Source organism: Daucus carota, chromosome 9 (genome assembly GCF_001625215.2).
Source record: "Daucus carota subsp. sativus chromosome 9, DH1 v3.0, whole genome shotgun sequence".
In the NCBI taxonomy this organism is placed as follows: domain Eukaryota; kingdom Viridiplantae; phylum Streptophyta; class Magnoliopsida; order Apiales; family Apiaceae; genus Daucus; species Daucus carota.
In genome coordinates, this window is record NC_030389.2 from 34,795,803 (window position 1) to 34,814,969 (window position 19,167).

General features: G+C 35.1%; 3 protein-coding genes across 3 annotated transcripts; 1 reads left to right on the forward strand and 2 right to left on the reverse strand.

Annotated features, from left to right (window-relative positions):
• Positions 1–70: 70 nt before the first annotated feature.
• Positions 71–11,027, forward strand: LOC108203168 (plant UBX domain-containing protein 7). Its single transcript, XM_017371940.2, has 10 exons — positions 71–341; positions 2,471–2,598; positions 2,691–2,804; positions 3,229–3,424; positions 3,633–3,710; positions 3,803–3,871; positions 7,782–7,925; positions 8,596–8,698; positions 9,462–9,721; positions 10,640–11,027. Exons 1-10 carry the CDS (start codon positions 240–242, stop codon positions 10,802–10,804), a joined length of 1,359 nt encoding a protein of 452 aa, XP_017227429.1. The 5' UTR covers positions 71–239; the 3' UTR covers positions 10,805–11,027.
• Positions 11,028–11,774: 747 nt separating this feature from the next.
• LOC108202121 (uncharacterized) lies at positions 11,775–12,849 on the reverse strand. The gene is made up of 2 exons (XM_017370502.2): positions 12,712–12,849; positions 11,775–12,370 (listed from the first exon to the last, which is right to left on the reverse strand). Exons 1-2 carry the CDS (start codon positions 12,775–12,777, stop codon positions 12,011–12,013), a joined length of 426 nt encoding a protein of 141 aa, XP_017225991.1. The 5' UTR covers positions 12,778–12,849; the 3' UTR covers positions 11,775–12,010.
• Positions 12,850–16,379: 3,530 nt separating this feature from the next.
• On the reverse strand, positions 16,380–18,631 carry LOC108200897 (disease resistance protein RPV1-like). The gene is made up of 3 exons (XM_064085403.1): positions 17,909–18,631; positions 16,698–17,803; positions 16,380–16,513 (listed from the first exon to the last, which is right to left on the reverse strand). Exons 1-2 carry the CDS (start codon positions 18,556–18,558, stop codon positions 16,732–16,734), a joined length of 1,722 nt encoding a protein of 573 aa, XP_063941473.1. The 5' UTR covers positions 18,559–18,631; the 3' UTR covers positions 16,380–16,513; positions 16,698–16,731.
• Between the last annotated feature and the right edge of the window lie 536 nt (positions 18,632–19,167).

Sequence of the window (19,167 nt, forward strand, 5' to 3'; positions counted from 1 at the left end):
ATTAAATGAAGGTTTTCTTAAATGGAAAGAAATTCTCGTTTAAGATCTTCCCAAATTGCTAGTTAAATTTATTCTCACCGAAAAAAAATGGAAATCCTGCTATAGTATAAGCACTCCAGAGTCGAGGACTAAACAGAAAGCTGCTTCCTGTCTGTATCTCACATCTAAACACAAAACAAAACATTGGGGTTTCAAAGAGTTGAAGAACACACTCTTAGTCGATTCATTCAAAATCAACCATGGAGAATCAGATTTCACCCGAGGAGGAGACCACACTGATATCCTCCTTTCTTGAAATCGCTGCTGGTCAGACAGCAGACACTGCTAAACACTTCTTGGAGGTATCAATTTTACGCACACGCACATATGTTTATGTTTGTTTGTATGTTTCTTTTGAAATTCTTTGATTAAGTCTTTGTGGGCACTAGTTGAAATTCTTGATTTTGATGGGTGATTGATGAAATTCTTGATTTTTGTTGAAGATATGTGTGTTTCTTGGTACTAGTTGAGTACCTTTTGGGGATATGTGTTTTGGGTTTGATTGTGTTTCTTGAAATTTGGATGTTTGGATGAAAGATGGATTTTTTGTATGAGAATCGGAAACCCATTTGGCTGGAGTTGTTTTTTGTTCTTTTGGTGTTTAGGGTTTGTGGAAATTAAGATGTGTGTGTGTGTGAGTGTGTGTCTCGGAAGTGAGATAGTTGCTGTGCACATTGTAGATGTACGTTTGGTTCATATAGTAAATAGTAGGGATGGCTTTGTCTGGTTGATTGTTCTAGTAGTCCATGAATCTTGATTTCATTTGAATTCTTGATTTTTGTAGTGTGACATTGTTTGAGGCGGTTGTATGGTAATAGTTGAATCTTTTAAGTGAAAGTCTGATGCCCTTTGGTTCACAGGTGTTGGGCTTTGTGTTTCTTGAAATACGTATGAAGAAATAAAAAATACCTTTTTTGTATGATAACGAATCCTATTTCATCACGTAGTTTCCAGTTCTTTCGGTGTTTATTTCATATCTTAGCTATGAGTTCCCTGCATAATGGTGTGGCCAAATCTAGAAACTCGTATCCTTTGTGATAAGTATTCTCCCTCTTCTCTCCCCTTTCACCATCCTCTTCTATATGTATGTATATGTGTGTGTGTGTGTGTGTGTGTGTGTGTAACTGCTAGGTTGAAGCGACTACTCAGCATGTCAGAGAATAGCAATCGACTTGAATTTTAGAGGAAAGTCTGTCAGTTGGCCATGGCCGCCTCAAGTTGACTGATTAAGCGACTCAGCACATGCGGGGCTCTGACTGTCAAAAGCTGGCCCAAATTTTTAATGAGTGAAATAAGGCGTGGTCATGTGTTAGCCTTGGGGTAAATTGTTTAACCCTAAAAGGGAGATCTGGGATAAATTAGCTTAAATTAAAGGGGGAGAGGAAAAACTTTACCTTGAAACTGCTGTTGTTAAATCACCATTAAAAGCGGATGTTTGCTGCTCGCCGCTCCTTGCTGTTTGCTGCGTCTCTTGGTGGTCTTCCCTTTTTCCTTCCTGATCGAAGGCGTATTCCAATTGATCGACTTGTATAAATGTATATAGTTGTGAAATATGTTCTAATATAGTAACATATAGTGATTATAGAAAGATTTTTTAAACTATTATTAATATTTATCTGCATAATTATATATATGTTATGTAAACATATATATATTTGTTACTTGTTTATTCATGGATTTAATATGTTATGTTCGGACAAATTAATTTTATGTCTCATAATCAAGTGCTTTTCATACGGTTCATGCTATCACATGTGTCAATATATATTCATCAATCTTGATATGCTGACAAGCAATCTAGCTATCAGCTGCTGGCTAAATTGAGGAGCTGATGTTTTATTAAGTATGCATGTATGTATGTTGGATTTTTGAGGGAGAATAAGAATTCGGGAGCACAATTATGCCAGACGATTATTCTGCTATTTTGTTTTATAGTATATTTATTTCCCAAGTCATCTCTGGGACAGAATCTCAAATATTTTATGCTTTACTTTTATGGTGATTGCATATGATCATGTTGCTATATATGACATATTACTGATTCTTGATTTTTCTGAATCTTTAGTAGCGGTATTAAATGCTAATAATGCACTACAAAAAGTTATTGTAATTTAGTTCAAAATCAAATTTATCTATGAGGATTACAATAAATATTACACAATATCTGAAAGTGGATATTGATGATTATCACAACAATTTAATAATATATTGCTGTGATATCTTATATGTTTATCATGAGATTAGTATCGCGTGTGCTCAAACAAATTGCGCGCATTGCGCCTTTGCTCTAGAATGCCTTTGAGCTTCCGTGCGCATTGCGTGTTTGCAGCCATGGTTACCTATGGTTGTCACTAGTCAGTCTTGAATTTGCTCTACTTTTTTGTCAAAAGCCTCATCATTTTAAAGCTGATCGTGTTTATTATGTGTACAGGCCACTGGTTGGAAGCTTGAAGATGCTATTCAGCTCTTTTATGTTGGAAATGATGTTGGTGGTGTTGCGTCATCTTCAGAATTTCCTCCTTTGAAGAATGAGAGAAACCATATTGATGAAAATCTGAGGTATGTTAAGAGTGTCTGAGTGGAATTTTGTCAGCGTGTAGCGTTGTATTTTTCCCAAACTCATCTTTCTAATCATTACATTTATTTATTAGTGGACCAGGAAAGGATTCAAGTAATGAACATGCATCGTTACTCGACGAATCTGAAGTAAGAGCTCCTTTGCCAGTAAAGAGGGATGTTCTCTATGATGGGCCTCTGCTTTATGGGTATTCACTCTGAGCTTAGACTTTCGGGGATCTGGAATTTATTACTGTACCAAGTCATGTTTTTGTCTGTTTTTCATGTTTTGTACTGTTTTTATTCATATCATTATTTTACTTGTTTAATATAGTTTTTTCCTCCTTAGCCAGAAAAGGAAGTTGGACTTTGTAATTTTAGTGGTCAAGTGTGTAGTTAATCTGCCATTATGTGTTTTTTTAGGTTGAACTTAGAAACAAGTTACTTGAAAGTTTTAATTCTCTCATTCTTGTTCGCCCCCGTTTATGTCTCATATAAGCAGTTGCAAATATTCTTGTGCTCTTTATAAATTTGACTATGAACTTCTATGTGGCTATATGGACTTCTTATTGTGATGTTCAGCAAAGGTACAAAATAAAATTTACCCTTTTTTCCTCATCTGTGGTTCCTCAGAGCTTCTAGAATGGGCAATACTTCTCGCGAAGCTCGTGTAGTTGTACCATTCCGCAATTTTGACCAGGAACTAAAGCATCCTGGGATTTGGGAAGCAGACAAATCTTCAGCATCTGGAGTTGATAGTTCACGAGATAATCTAGCCTCGTTGTATCGTCCACCTTTTGGTTTAATGCTCATAGGCCCCTTTGAAAAGGTAAAAAAGCTATATAATCATCTATATATATAGTGATAGGTTCTTCTCAGGGTAGGCATTCTACCAAGAAACTTGATAAGGGCTGAGAAATATTAAAAGCCCAATTCAGAATCCATATACACGAGTCATGAGTGGCTACTTTGTATCGATAATCCCCTGCAAATCAGTTTATCTGACAAATGAATTTTTTTTTTATCCTCTAACACAGGCAAAAGATGCAGCTAAAGGTCAGAACAGATGGCTTCTGGTCAATTTACAATCCACAAGGGAATTTAGCTCTCATATGGTATTGTTGGCTAATATTTTGTAGATTCCATCTTTTTCATATTCATTTGATCCCTCTTTTATGCAGACTAACAGTCTTTTGCATGTCTGCAGCTTAACCGAGACACTTGGGCAAATGAAGCTGTTGCTCAAACCATCAAATCGAATTTCATCTTCTGGCAGGTTTGTTCTGTACTTGTTTTAGCACCATCTTCCTTTGTTCTAGCGGTTTCATTATATAAATTCACACACACACACACACACAGAGATACATACATACATGTATGTATGTGTATGTATTTATGTATACATTGATGCATTTCATTTCCTTTTGTCATGAAATGAATTTTGTTAAATTAAAAGCCGCTGTTGTTGCTCTTTAGATATCTTTTCCTGGTTGGATCAATAATACTTGGCACTTCTTGTTTGATCATTTTATTTTGTGCAGTATCAAAAATTAATATAGCTTTCTAGACATCTGCTTGAACAATCTTGGAGCATGTTTTGCAATATGTATTTCGGTTGAATAAGAACTTACTTCCAGAAAAAATTTCATATTTATAGTGCTTTTCAGAATTATGTATTTGATAGGTGTTTAACATTCCTTATTTGCATAAATAAGTCATGTATTTCCAGAATTAAAAAACATATTTACATCTTCCAGAATTAAGTGACTTATTTCTGAATAATAAGATAAGCCAAACGGGGCCTATAATAAAGTATTCAAATTTTTAACAGATTGATGCGGAAGCATATTTTTGTAATAAAAGATTATAAGTTATTTTGAACATTGGGAAAAAGTTGTGGCATGATCTCGTATAAGTGTTAAACATTGCCCCATATATATCTTAACTAAAGTATTTAAAGTTTCTCACTCATCGATGCCAAAGTCTTGTTCTTAATGCTAAAAGAATTTGAGTTATTTGGAATATCGGGAAAACTTTGTTGCGTGTTTAGTGAAGGGTCTGAAGAGTTGTTGCTTCCTTTTATATTTTATTTTGCCTAATAAGAGGAAGTTGTAATAGGAAAGTACATAGCAGTATACCTGTACATGTTTTCTCCTCGTCCTTGGTTAAATTTACTAGCTTATATCCTGTGACTCTGGCTCCAAATATATTTATTACATTTTAATATTCTATTAAAATGATATTTATAGAATATAATTATATTGTGAGATTAAATTAACAAATTGGTATCAGAGCCGCCGTGGTTATTTTTGAGAGTGCATGACTAGGTGTCCCTGTATGAGGTTTCAGAAGGTTGAATTATGGCAGTTGTAATATCTTAATGAGTATGTTGCTAGTGCACAAGACAAAGTGATGTAGCTGATTATGGTTATATGGACCAGACCAGAGACTATCTATTGATATCTTTATTACGAATCAAGGTATTGAAAAAATATGCACAAGAAAGACATGATTGCTCTCTAGTCTCTACCTTCTGTTCTAAACGGTAAACGAGTCCATCTTTTCATAGAAGATTTTAGAAAAGGTCTTCAAGAGTGCTCATCGTAATAAACAATTACCGTCTATTTTGAGGTCATGAAACTAAAGAAGTCAAAACGAGTTATTTAACTACATCACACATGTGCAATGGTGAGTAACAGAGGAATCTTAACCAATGTGTTTTATATTTAGGATTTTGCTGCAGATTTTACCAAATATGTTGCATATGCTATTGAGAAGTTAAGATGGAGGACTAAGTTTCACTGCAGCAATTGCCATTCTGGGACATGTACTGTGGTGCTTAAGGGAGTTGACAAAAGGACGTGGTTCACAGATTGAAACAGATTGAAAGGGATCTGTAGTTGGCAAGCATGCAAGAACCACTGTGCAGAAGAAGGCAGAATATCATAGTGGTTCTTTCGAAAGAGTACTTGCTGACACGTTTTGCCCTAGTCACACTTCATTATTTCCAATTCCATTTCATTCTTAGTTAGGTTAAAGTTAGGTTTTCTGCGATGAGAAGGTAAGTATTTTTTGGTGTTTTAGGAGAGTGGATCACTAGGAGCCCTTGTGACTAACCTTAGTCTCTAAACTAAATTCAATCTATGTGAATATTGAGGTATTGGCCTCTAAGACTCAAACTTTTGACTGCTCGGTTAAAATTGTAAGGTGTTGTGGGAAGTCACTAGTTGGATCTTATATCTATTTTTACAGTTTAGAATTTGAAAAATATACGGGGGACCACAGGGTGTTCAGGATTTTCAACTTGTATCAAAGATAACCAGAATTTGTAGCAAGAGCTTCTGGTTGATAGATTACTTGAGTGTATCACAACTGAATTCATGAGATATCGAGAGTAACAAGGGCTATAAAGATTCTTGTGAGTGGAAAAGCTTACTATACTTGACATTGTTTCATCAACATCGAGGAATTAAGGCATGCCGACAAAGTTTGGAGGTGGGGTTAGTGTGATGCGATTTACCTTTTTGTGCAAGACATGCCAACTTGGAATTTTGTCTTTTGAAAATTTATCAAGTTGGAAAATTGAAGTCCACAGGAAGTTTAAAGCGCACAAAATTAAATTTATCACATCTGGGGTTAAGTTCAACTTGCAAGATTTAGAGAGCCAAGCGAACATACTGTGTGCTTTGTACATGAAGAATAACAAGGTAGAATGTTTGTTCCTCTTTATGATGATCATTTCATATAACAAGGAATAGAAAGCAAAATATTTGAATGTTGCTATGACTTGGGAGTTCAAAATGATAAATATTAGGATTGGGAAGTAATTGCTTAGTCTTAAGGTAACACCAAGTACAGGTGTATTTGTTACAGGAGGTGTACACAAAACAAATTTTGCAGAAGTACAAAATGGAGGAGTCCAACCTGGTTGAAACGTTTATGGAACTCAGTTTAAAGCTCTCAAATATTGAGGGGATTGAGCGAAAGAAAGAAATATTGAAGTTTGGTTGGGAGGTTGATATCTGACATTGCATATAATGTTGGTATAGCGAGTGGTTATGGAGGAGTTGAATTACACACATTCAGATAATAAGATTTCTCCATATATCCTCAAAACAAAGTTACTTGAGTAGTTTACGTTATTGTTATATAGAGAAAATAGGATTCAAATTAGTGGAATGTTATAATAGTGATTCGCGTGGATGATCGAAAAAGCATATATAGGCATGTGTTTTGATGTGGTGCTTGAAGATGTAGCAATCAGTAATGTTGTCAACGTTCGGGGCAGAATACTGAAAAGTAAAACTCATGTAATCCGATGTTGGATAAAGAATTTGCTATCATAGCTTAAACTCGTGTAGTGCAAGGCAACTGAAATACGAGTTTACAGCAAATCAACGATTGAGTTGTCAAAGAAAACAGTGCACCATGAGATAACATGGTAACTTACAGATGTTTGCTTCCTTTGTTTTTTAATAAATTGGGAGCATGTGAAGGAAGAGCGTGTCATGTTTTTAGTCGTGACTAAGTTGCGAATATACTCCCAAATTGTTGCTATTAGTTTTATTTGACAATTACAAGACGGCCATTGGAAAATTTGTTAGGAAAGGATTCACGTGGACACATTATATAATGCTGGAAGTTCAAGTCATTTGAAGTAGAGAGAGAAAGTTATAATATGTCTAGTGAAGGGTGTGCCAAGTTATTACATGTTTTAATATTGAATTAATTGCTGGTTGCTGATCATAAAAAATCGTGCCATATTTTGTAACTTCTAAAAATGTTTTTTTTTTCCCAATAGGAACTTGTATCAAGTAAAATATACTCATATTTAGCAGAATATTACTAGTACTTGTTTGCTTCAATTACTTCAACAAAATTTTGATGAGAGATTGAACAATATTCATTTGGTTCATTTTCATTTAAGATTTTGAATCCCAAGGTCTGCTGGATGCTGTTTGTATGACAATCAGTATATTTGATTGTTTATGGTAAAAATTAGAATGGAAGCATGTGATCTGGTTAAGAAATTCCAAAGATACAGGCAACTAGTGCTGTCATGGCCGAGATTCACTTTAAAGATTTAGTGTTCTCTTATATAGTATGAATGATTATCCACAACAGTGTTTCACTCCTTTTTTATACTCGATCATCTAATTTCTTGTTTCTGTATATGTGATTTTTAGGTATATGATGACACAGAGGAAGGCAGCAAGGTCTGTACATACTACAAGTTGGATACAAGTCCTATGGTACTTGTTATTGACCCCATTACGGGACAGAAAATGCGATCATGGCGGGGAATGGTTCAACCAGAGACATTGCTGGAGGTACAGACTATACAAATTATGTACATGTGTAGTGTTGGGCTTGTGTTACAGACATTTTTTCAGTACCTTTGTGTTGAATTTGAAAAAGTGCATAAAAGACCTTTAGCCCAATGATTCCCAAGGTTCGGTCCTCTTCCAAGACACACAGTGACACAGAAATGTGTACTGGCACAGAAAAGAAAAGGTTATTCAAAATATTAATGTAGGATGGTTAACCTTTGAACAGAAGTCTGTCATAGAAAGATGTAGTTAAAAGTTTGTCGACGTCGTTATCATGTTCAAATACCGCATGCATTTGTTTTTATTTGTTTTCTTGTGCAAATCTTTGTCACAACGAGTAATTTTTTTTTGTTTGTTTCTTCAAGAAATATACATCCCTGACATTTTACTTTAAACTATATGTATCGTTTTTATGAGATTGTGTAGGTGAGTGTGCAGCATGAGTTATATACACCCATCCAAGTGAATCATATATTTTTTAAATTACAAGGAGAACTTAAAGGTCCCAGAATGTTTCTTGTGGATGCGTTGCTACTTTCTTTTAGTTAATAAATTAGAGTGTTACCTAAGTGTTAGTTAATAGGTTGAAATTTGTGCAAGCAGAAATACGTACTTATAAGCATTGCTCTTTTAAGATGTTCTTCACTTATTAAATCATGTGCTTTTGTAGGATCTCATACCATTCTTGGATGGTAGCCCTAAGGATCATCATATCAGTTTGTCTCATAAACGACCAAGAGAAACTTCTCAGGCTCCGCCTCAGAAAGTGCAAGGTATGTGAAGTCCTTGTACTTTTATGTTTATATCCAATAGTGTGATCACTTCACCTTTGATGAAATTTTAACATGTGCTTCTTACATTTCTTTTTCATGATTGTTAAGTTCTGCCTGCAAGGATAAGGTTGGACCATAATATGTTACCCTTAAATGTGAGAATTTGTACAGTGTCAGTGCGACCAGACCACTTTATGATTCTAGAACTTAATTTGTTAAGGTCTACTGCCTACAGTCTAAATTCTGTCTAGAACTGTATTACCGATCATGAACCCAATATGTAAATATTATAAGAGACGACAAAACTAAAGTTATCAGTTAAGAATGTTACAAATATACCAAGGCATGGAAAATAAGAATTTTTTCCATGCAAAGAATACCTCGGGTATTACTAAAAGACCAATTGATCATATAGCTCTTATTTTGTTAAATCTCTTATATCCTTCATGGAAATGGGTGGCATGATGACAACATTGAACTTGATTTTAATATTCATATTGTGCCATAACATTCTACATAAGCAAATTGTTACATTAGTTTGAATTTGGGACATTTAGAAATTATGACTATAATAGACGTATTTACTTACAAAAATGTTCTTGTGTACTATTCTTCTAATATATCTTTTAGTTTGTTGTTGAAAATCGTATGATCATCAGTATGTTACTATGTTGTATATTGTGGAGCTCCTGCTTGTCGAGGAGTTGTGTAGGAGCACACGAGGTTGTCTCTTTCAGTACAACTTATTTTTGATGTTTTCCAGTGGCAGCGGATGAATCTAACGAGGACGAGGAAATGCTACAAGCATTAGCAGCTTCAATGGAAGGCATCAAAGATGCGAGTGGTGTCATAAAAGATATGGATATAACAGATGCTGAAGAAGAATGCAAGTTGAAGAAACAAACATATCCACCCTTGCCTGAAGAACCAAAAGCTGATAAGAACCTCCTTTGTAGGGTTGGTGTGCGACTTCCTGATGGACGAAGGCTGCAGAGGAATTTTCTACGCACTGATCCGATACAGGTAGTGGTTTTTCTCCCAACCCCCGTTTTCCAGTAGTTTGTTTATGCTCATTGTTTTTTTATATTCATACACGAAAAGTACTTCAAATATTCCGTATCCTTTTTGTGTTGACACCAAAACTTGTGTCATGTTCATATTAACCAGCAAATACACAGATTTATTTTGTGTCATGTATGGGGGTTTGCAGTCCATGACAAGAAAGCACAGGACACGATTGCAAGGTCTAACTGTGTTTCATATTTGGTGGGGAAAACTTGTAAAACACAAGGAAACAACAAAAACACCAGAAAATCTACAAGTATACAATATGACAACACAAAATTCTATGTGTTCTGTGTTTATGAAAGTTAGCATGAAAATGAATGATTGAATTAGTTTGGCTTATGATGTCAAATTTGTATGTAGAATTATAGAGCACAATTTTTTTTTTATCATTGAATGCTAGTGCATCAAGCTGTCCATTAAACTTCTGATTCTCTGTCATCAGGATTAGACGAGCAAGATTTAGTTTGAACTTTACAGTGCAAGTCTGCAAGATGATAAAATATTATAGCACAACTGAGCATTAAAAAGGGAACAAATTGCAAGTAACTCTACCTTAACAATACTCAGGAGTACTATACCATGAAAAGGCACATAACATGTATGAACCGAGCAACCATAATACTGATAGTTCCAAATATAGTAGTTGTATTCATGATATCGTATTTTTTTTGCCGGTGTACAGAATTGCCCCTTTTAATCAAAGTAACTGATCGCCCGCCCTAACAAATGACCGGAAAAGCCTTTCTGAATATGTCTGCCACGGGGTAGTCACCCTATTGTCACAACTTGTCACTATCACTTGCTGCCACTCTGGGATACTTTTTATAAGCTTTCCTGTTAGTACTTCATTTTAATTTCAACTTTTATTTTCAGCTGCTATGGTCATTTTGCAATTCTCAACTGGATGAAGCTGATGCTCGACAGTTCAAGCTGAACCAAGCAATCCCGGGTGCTTCAAAATTTTTAGACTATGAAAGCAACTTGACCTTTGGCGAATCTGGTTTGGCAAACTCAATGATATCAGTCACCTGGGAGTGATGGGAGTGAAGGGCAGGACATGTATATGCCTAAGAATATTTCATTTTTTTATTTTAGGCAGAAGCTAGTTTCAAAAGATAATACTTTTGCGTTTTCATAAAGTCTTTCGCTTGGTATATTGAGTTCAATAGAATTGAATTGTTATGGATAAGAATACACATAGTAAACCTTACATGTATATATTATGTGCATCCCGACTGACGGCTTGCAACTGTTTTCATTAGGGGTACAGTTTTGCCAGTTTTATGAACTTGTGCATCTTTTGTGGAACTATTTAAGCTCTAAAATATAAAAAGTTTCGGCGAAAAGAATGATAGGATTGTCTTTTGATTGCTCTTGCCATCATCTTCACAATTCCATTCATCAACAATCAGCTAAAAACTGGAGTCTTGATAGATGGCCGGCTAACTTAGTGAATATGATAGCTAGAGCGGATGAGACAGACAATCCCCAAGTGTCTTTTTTTTCCCCAGTAAATCACAAGGAATGGAGATGATGAGTATGGAGAGAGTATATTTTTTGTTGAACAAGAAGGTGAAGAACATTCCTTCTCAGTTCTCACATACTCGTAAGGTTTCCTGTACAAAACGGGCACCACATATTTCGGATAAGAAAAGTACTAGTTGTGTTTTACTTCTAGTCACTCTTATGTGTTATAGTAGATTTAATGGGTTTTGTCGCTTTTCTTTGGGGGGAAAGGTTCAAATGCCACTAACCTACAATTTTACAATCCATATGCAGCGTTATCCATATGATATTCTCCAAAACTCAAAATGTTGGATTATCTTTCGTTGATAAGTGGTATTTTGGGTCATTTTTCATAAATCTGGTATTTGTGAAATGTCACATAATGAGGCCTTTTCTCAGATTTAATGATATAGTTGTGCTCCCGAGTTCTTAGAAATTCAGAAAAATTGTTGCTCTCATAGTTCTTTTAAATTTCTAGATGATAAAAATCAAAGACATGATAAAAAACCCAGAAGACGAAATTTAAGCATAAAGGGAGGTTTAACAAAAGTCAAAATAAGTCTTATGATCCCCGCTATAAGCAAAACAGGATCAACAAAGTACTTACAACCCCCACTCCAGGAGTGAAACAGGGCTGATCAAAATCCAACCAAATTAACTAGTTTCATTCAGACGACAATTCGACTACGACAATGGAATACTTATTAAGATTCAAGCCTTAATTAGATATTTAAAATTTTAGAAGTTGAAGGCATCCTCAGGGTACGCCTCATTGTAAATCCGAACGGTTTCCGGTATGTCATTAGTCGACAACTCGCCGCGCTGAAATTCAAGCATTGTCTCAACGCGTGCCCTCATAGCCTGCTGAGTGAGGACCTTTTCCACCTCATCCTGCATCTTACTCTCGAAAGATCGAACCTTAAGAGCAAATTCATTGAATTCTTTTTGTAGCTCTTGAAGAGTCTGCAGACGAGACTCGGCTAGTTCCTTAAGGGCGATCATTTTAGCCGCACAGCCGGCGTGTTCCTTCTTCAAGTCATCTAGAGTTTTCAGATGACGTTTTTGAACTTCACCAGCAACTAAAGTGCTTTGAAGTGCCTAAGGATCATGGTTCACAATAATATTAGACATGTTACTCCTTCCGTCATATTCAATTATATGCTCGAAATATATTTTTTTTGCCATGTATTTTAATATTTTTATAAAACACATTTCTTCTGCAACTTATTTCCAAAACTTTTTTTGTATAAAAATATAAAACAGAAAAGAAAAATCTAAACAATACTAAATTGCAAAATTATATTTTATTGAAATATTAAAATTTGTGCCGCTTCTCATGCTCCAATGTATGTATAGTATTGACGGGATGAAGGGAGTAAAGAACAACGCTAATGAGAAATAGATAACAAAACGGAAATAGAATAAGGGAGAACGCTTACGCAAAAGGAGTATATAACAGTATCATTGAGCAGGTCCTCTAAATTTGTCATGGAATGGGCGGCCATTGATTAGAGAAACTCTAAAAGTTGAGGTTTAAGAGAATAGTGATTTAGGGATTTTGAAAGAAAAGGGGATGATTTATACTCCCTCTGTCCCTCTAATTTGTTTATAGTTACTATTTTGGGATGTCCCTCTCATTTCTTTACATTACCATAAATAGTAAGTTTTTCTCATCATTACACCCACTATCTTCCCCCACTATCTCATATTTAACAATAAAAACTACTATTACACCCACTACTTTCCTCCACTATCTCAAATCTATTATTAAATATTGATAGGTTCCACCACTTTACCCACTTTTCATCTAACTTTACTCATTTTTCATACATTGTCTTGGTCTCCTCATTTTTCATACATTGTCTTGGTCTCCGTGTCCCCCTCCAATGTAAACAATTGAGGGGGACGGAGGGAGTAGATAGAGTCCTTTCTTGTGATAAACCAAAAGGCGAAGGAAATGTATCGGGACACTCTTTACGCGAGAATCGAGGAAGTGTGATTGTAACGCAGACGAGACGAGAGAGCATGGTGACGTTTCGGAAGAATTCAAGCTAAAGAAGATTTTATCAATTAAATCATAGATTAATAAAATTTGAGGCTATTGTTATAGCCTGATTTTACGGAGATGTTAGCAAGGAGCGTTGGAGTTTTTCCAACCAGATGAAACATTTAGCTAAAAGTCTAATTTGCATGTTAAAATTAAAAAATATAATCAACCGCGTGAAAAAATGTCACTCTAACTACATTCATCCATTGTCTATAATTATAGTTATCTCTTTGGATTGCTATATTTGTCGAACCATTACAGATATGTAGTGAATTTCACGTCATCTCCCGCAATTTATTTTTCTCATTCCCGCTGATTACAAATTATTTATGATCATATTAAACTGATATATTCTATCTATGACAATTTAAATATTAATAACACATTATTTTTAAATTATAACCAACCAATATAGTCAATACCATTGAAGCATATTATCTTACAGGTTCAATAAATTTTACATAATGTCTTGGAGGTCCACAACCCCTTTGGAGATGCTCTAACCGAGTTGACAAAACTGTGGATAATTTAACGACATAAAAAAAATATTAAGGGAAATTCATTGTTGGAAGAGCACGGAGAATGATTTAGGAGGAGCATATAAAAAATTAAACGGGAGATAAAAATGAGTCAAGGGAAGTTTCATGTACGTGTAGATGTGGAGCACAAATAGGAATTAATGTAGTAGGTTCTAGCTATAGGCATTAGATATACAAGCAAAGAAGTAAACCAAGAATTACGTAGCATACACTTTTGTTATCTCCATGCCAATTGTAATCTCATTTATACTGCAACATTATTACAAGGAATGGAGATGATGAGTATGGAGAGAATATATTTTTGTTTAACAAGAAGGTGAAGAACATTCCTTCTCAGTTGCCCTTTTTCTTTGGGAAAAAGGTTCCGCATATCACTGTCAAAATGATCTTAACCTACAATTTTACAATCAAAATGCAGCGGTGTCTCTGTGATTACTTCAGAATGCTATGTTGCAAACAATATGATATACCGCTATTTTCTAAAAATCAAAATGTCGAATTATCTTATGTTAATAAGTAATATTTTGGACCATTCTTGTGAATTACTATTTTGAATATTACTTATGAACATTATGGTATAATGAAGCCTTTTCTCACATATAATGATGTAGTTGTGCTCCCGAGTTTTTGGAAATTTAAAAAAATTCCGCTCTTGTAGATTTTTAAAATTTCTAGATGATTGAAGTGGAAAATGCACCAATTTAAATGCTTTTAAAATAACAGTATTCTTAATTCAAGTTGGAGCAAGTTAAACATAATTAAAATATAAATCAATTTGAATCACTTGTATAATATCTGATCAAGTTTCTGAATTTGAAAGAAACTATCACCGTCCACCACCACAACCATTTATGACTTCCGTTGGAAAAAAAGATTTTACAAAGAGTGACTGAAAATTGAAAGCTAGAATTTGTACATAAGCCGAGACTCAAAATCAAATTTTATACTCATATTTAACTACAAGTCTATAATTTATGAGCACGGAAGCTCATGTGTTCGATCCTGACTCACCCTGAAATTTTTTTTAAACAAATACTCATTTAAGCTCTCATATCGATCATGAACACACTCATAGACCAAACCGAACCACGCCATCCCTAAGTAGTGCAATGTTATATGTAATATTTATGACATTATAGTGTGCTCATATTTATGACATTAGATTGTGCTTATTACTTTAATATATACAGTCACTTTTTTAAAGATTCTCAACAAAATTCCTGCGGAACATTTTGATTTGGTTAATCAAAGATGATAAATTTTCTAAAAATATATTTGTCATATCCTTTTCCATAATATGGTGGAAAAATCACTTCTGTGCATTCTACCACTACTACCAGTTACATCCTAATAATCCCCAACTAAACGTTACCAGTTTAAGAACGCATAGGTTGTAATTCTTCTTCTCGCCGCAACATTTAATCCGGTACTGAGGTAGCAACATTTGTACAGGAAATATAACGAGACAATGAGTACACCTGTTGCTCCAAAAGCACATCAGCACCCTTCCTAGTTCCTAGTATATGAGCATCTAGGAGAACCTATAAGCCAGCTTACTGCGCCATAATGCAAATGAAAAGTCTTTAAAATATCTGCATCAGATCAAGTAGAAAGAAGATGCAAGTTACACAAGGTGTTCTGTAATATATACAAGAGCGATTCACAAAAGTAGCATAAGTTGTACAAGTGTTAATACTATTTAAACCAATCTCTAGGCAATGAACGGATAATATCTGCACGAAATGAATCATATTTGTGACAAGCATCACCACTAAAGTGTGACAATTCACAAAATTCATCATATACCATAAAAGGGAGATTCGGATTCCGCTTATGTTCAACCAAACAGAGTGCAAGTACTTCTCATCTTCTCTCTTGCACCCAACATTTGTATGTATTCTTGTTGTGACAACCCGGTCAAATCCCGAGGCCTAATTGGAATGCAGGCGTATCCTGAATCCCCTTTTAAGTAAGTTTTGATTCAGATTTCAGACCCACATGTAACCAAGCCTTGGTTCACTTTGTAGTCGAACTTGAATATACATACATACAAAAGAGAGTCCAACTTGTTTCAACATGGGGAAGGGATCTTACACTTAATTACTTTTCAGTTATTACAGTTTGGATAATACCTTATCAATGATTCTTCACCTCAGAGGATAAATTTAATCATTAATTTACCAAAAAAATTACAGGGTCTTAACAAACTATGTCCAAGTGAATAATGGAGGCAACCTTTAATAATGTAACTCTGATATAGAGAAACCTGGGAGTTTCACCTAAAGATAGAGGTAGCTTCCCAAATTCCCATGCCAGATTGGAAAAAAGTAAAAGAAACTACTTAAGCTAAATGTAATGCAGGTAAAGTGTAAGCACAGATGATAGTAATAAACAAAACTGGAAAGTTGATATAACAAAGAAACAAACTACCGAACAAAATGGAATCCAGGTAAAGTGTACCACACAATTTTAACAATACAATAATTCCGGAAAGTTACTATTACAAAGATCAAAGTTGTACCTACAGATGAGATGGAGAAGAGACGGATGACGTCATATTCCTAGCCTCTTAAAACCAAATTCTGAGCAGAACTTAGATGTTTCTCTCAGATAGGTAGATCCACATTCATCGCAATACTTTGGAGGACCAGACGGCTGCAGGTGACAATTTGAAGAAGCAGCAAATAGAAGGTGAGGAATAAATGTTAAGTTCATAACTAATTGTAGACCCTCGTAGTTTAGTGAATAGAAGGCATCAATAAATATTATGTAAGAATTCATAATTTTTTTTAGAAAATATTATGTAAGAATTTTATTTTTTTTAGAAATAGATACTTACCAGGAAGAAGAATACAATATCAAGAAATCAATGGTTAGTAAACATCTTTCAACAGAATTGGTATCCCAGACTCCGAGAAGAAATCACATGATCTGAATACATCAACAGCGTCATGTATCTTCTCTCCCAGAAAGAAGAACACAATATCAAGAAAAATAGCCTTCTGTGAGTCATCTTCTAACTCATCGTAACTCAGTTCAAGGATCCTTTGGATACTTTCCATTGGAATTTTTTGAACTTTTTCCAATTTAAGTTTCCAGAATGACACATCTTTTCTACCGCACAAAGATGAACCCAACACCTTTAAAGCTACAGGAAGGCCTCCCGCATAAGTAACGAAACTTTTAGACAGAGCTAAGTATTTTTCAGGAGGCTTTGATTTTTTAAAGGCATGATAGCTAAAGAGCTCCAGTGAATTGATTTCGTTCAGACGCTTCACCATGTATGTATCCACTTTTGACATTTCTAGTTTCAGTTGATTTAGCAGGTTTGAATCTCTTGTCGTAATTATCATTCTGCTACCATCTGAGAACAGATTGCAAATCCTTACTACCAATTCCGAATAGTTTGACTGGTCCAAATCATCAAAAACAATGAGAGCTTTGTTAGTACTTAGAATCTCTCTCAATTTTCGTAGCGCACTGTCAGAATCACGGACCTTCAAATCCTTCACTCTGAGAAGCTCTTTCAAGAGTTGGTGAAGTAAAGAAGGTGGACTAGCTCCTTGTGAATTCTGTCTTACATTTTCCACAAAACAACTTATATTAAATTTGAGGGAGTACTTGTCGTAGAGGGCCTTGGCTAAAGTAGTTTTCCCAATTCCACCCATCCCACATATTCCAAGGGCACGAACATCATTTGACTTTAAGCTTAGTTGTTGATATATCTCTTCGACAGCAGGATCTATCCCAAATAGACATCTTTGAAGGTGTACGGCCTTTGTTGATGTTTGTGACAATACATTCTCAACGATATTTTGAATTGTATCTGCTTCACTCCTATTAATTATTTTGAATTGTATCTGCTTCACTCCTATTAATTTTAGTACAGTATACACAGTTGTAATCCTTAGCTTATATAAATAATATATAATTGCATCGCAAGTCCTTTAACTAGTAAGCATGTCATGTGTTTACAGAAAGTATAACTGAACATTAACAGAAAAACATATGGTATAATTAGATAAAGAATTCATTATAAAGGAGACTTACTCTTTTGCGTCTTCCAAATGGTAACCTGATAGAGCTGCAATTTCAGTAAGCGCAGATTTCCACTTTTGAATCCTATCAACAGAGTGACGCTTCTCATGCTTTTTAAGAGCTACACCAAAACTCCCCTTGTGGTATCGTAGATCTGATGGATGAACATAGTAAAATACGGGAATAACCTGATTGTTTGTTCTCTTGCAACTCAGGATCTCTACAAGCTCATCAAGGCACCACGATGAATTAGCAAAGTTCTCTGAGATAACAACGACAAACATCTTAGAATTTCTGATTGCTTGACGCAGAGCTGATGAAATTTCTTCACCCTTTTCAAGTGCAGGATCATCTTTGAAAGTTACAATCCCCGCCTGATCCAAAGCGTGGTAAAGATGCGAAATGAAATTTCTGCGAGTTTCCATGCCGTAAAAGCTCAAAAAGACATCCCACAGAGGAGATGAAAGGACACCTAGTTCACTACTAGTGGGATCCATCGGAACTTTATTAATCCCTTCAATGTTATCGTTAGTCCTCTGATGCCTTGGGTTTGGGTGAGAAGAGGAGCCAAACATCACCAAAACAATGTAGGACAAGGCAAGTCCTAAAGCTACAAGCGCAACAAGAGTCAGCACAGACAGATTTGCATATTCTTTCAACATTTTTCGCAACTCAAAGCCGATGTTACAAATGAAGTAGAAGAAAACTATACAGAATACACTGTTTAAGTTCCAGCTGATTGATAAAATTGCACTTGCTTTGCAATGCTTTTTCGTAGGGCTGTTCACGAACCGAGCCGAGCCGAGTTTTGACCGAACCGAGCCGAGCTTTAATTTTTTTTTCTGACGAGCCGAGCCGAGCCGAGCTTTTTTATCGAACAAAAATTGTGTTCAAGCTCGGCTCGTTAACTAACGAGCCGAACACGAGCTTGTTCGCGAACAAATACAAGCCGAGCCGAGTCGAGTCGAGTCGAGCCGAGCCAGAAAAAAAATAAAGACAAACCGCTAGTTGACTCTTAAAATAGCTAACCAAATAATTTTAATTTTTTTGAAACTTTGTTTATATCACTAAAATGTATATATGTTAACATCCATGAGGTTGGATCGGTAAGAAATATTTTTTAAAAAATTGAAACACTAATTTAGGATTAAACACTAGTTAGCGGTACTAGTTAACCTTCTACTTGACTGTCAAAATAGCAAACCATATAAAATTATTATTTTCCGAAATTTTGGTTACATCACTAAAATATATATATATATAAATTATAT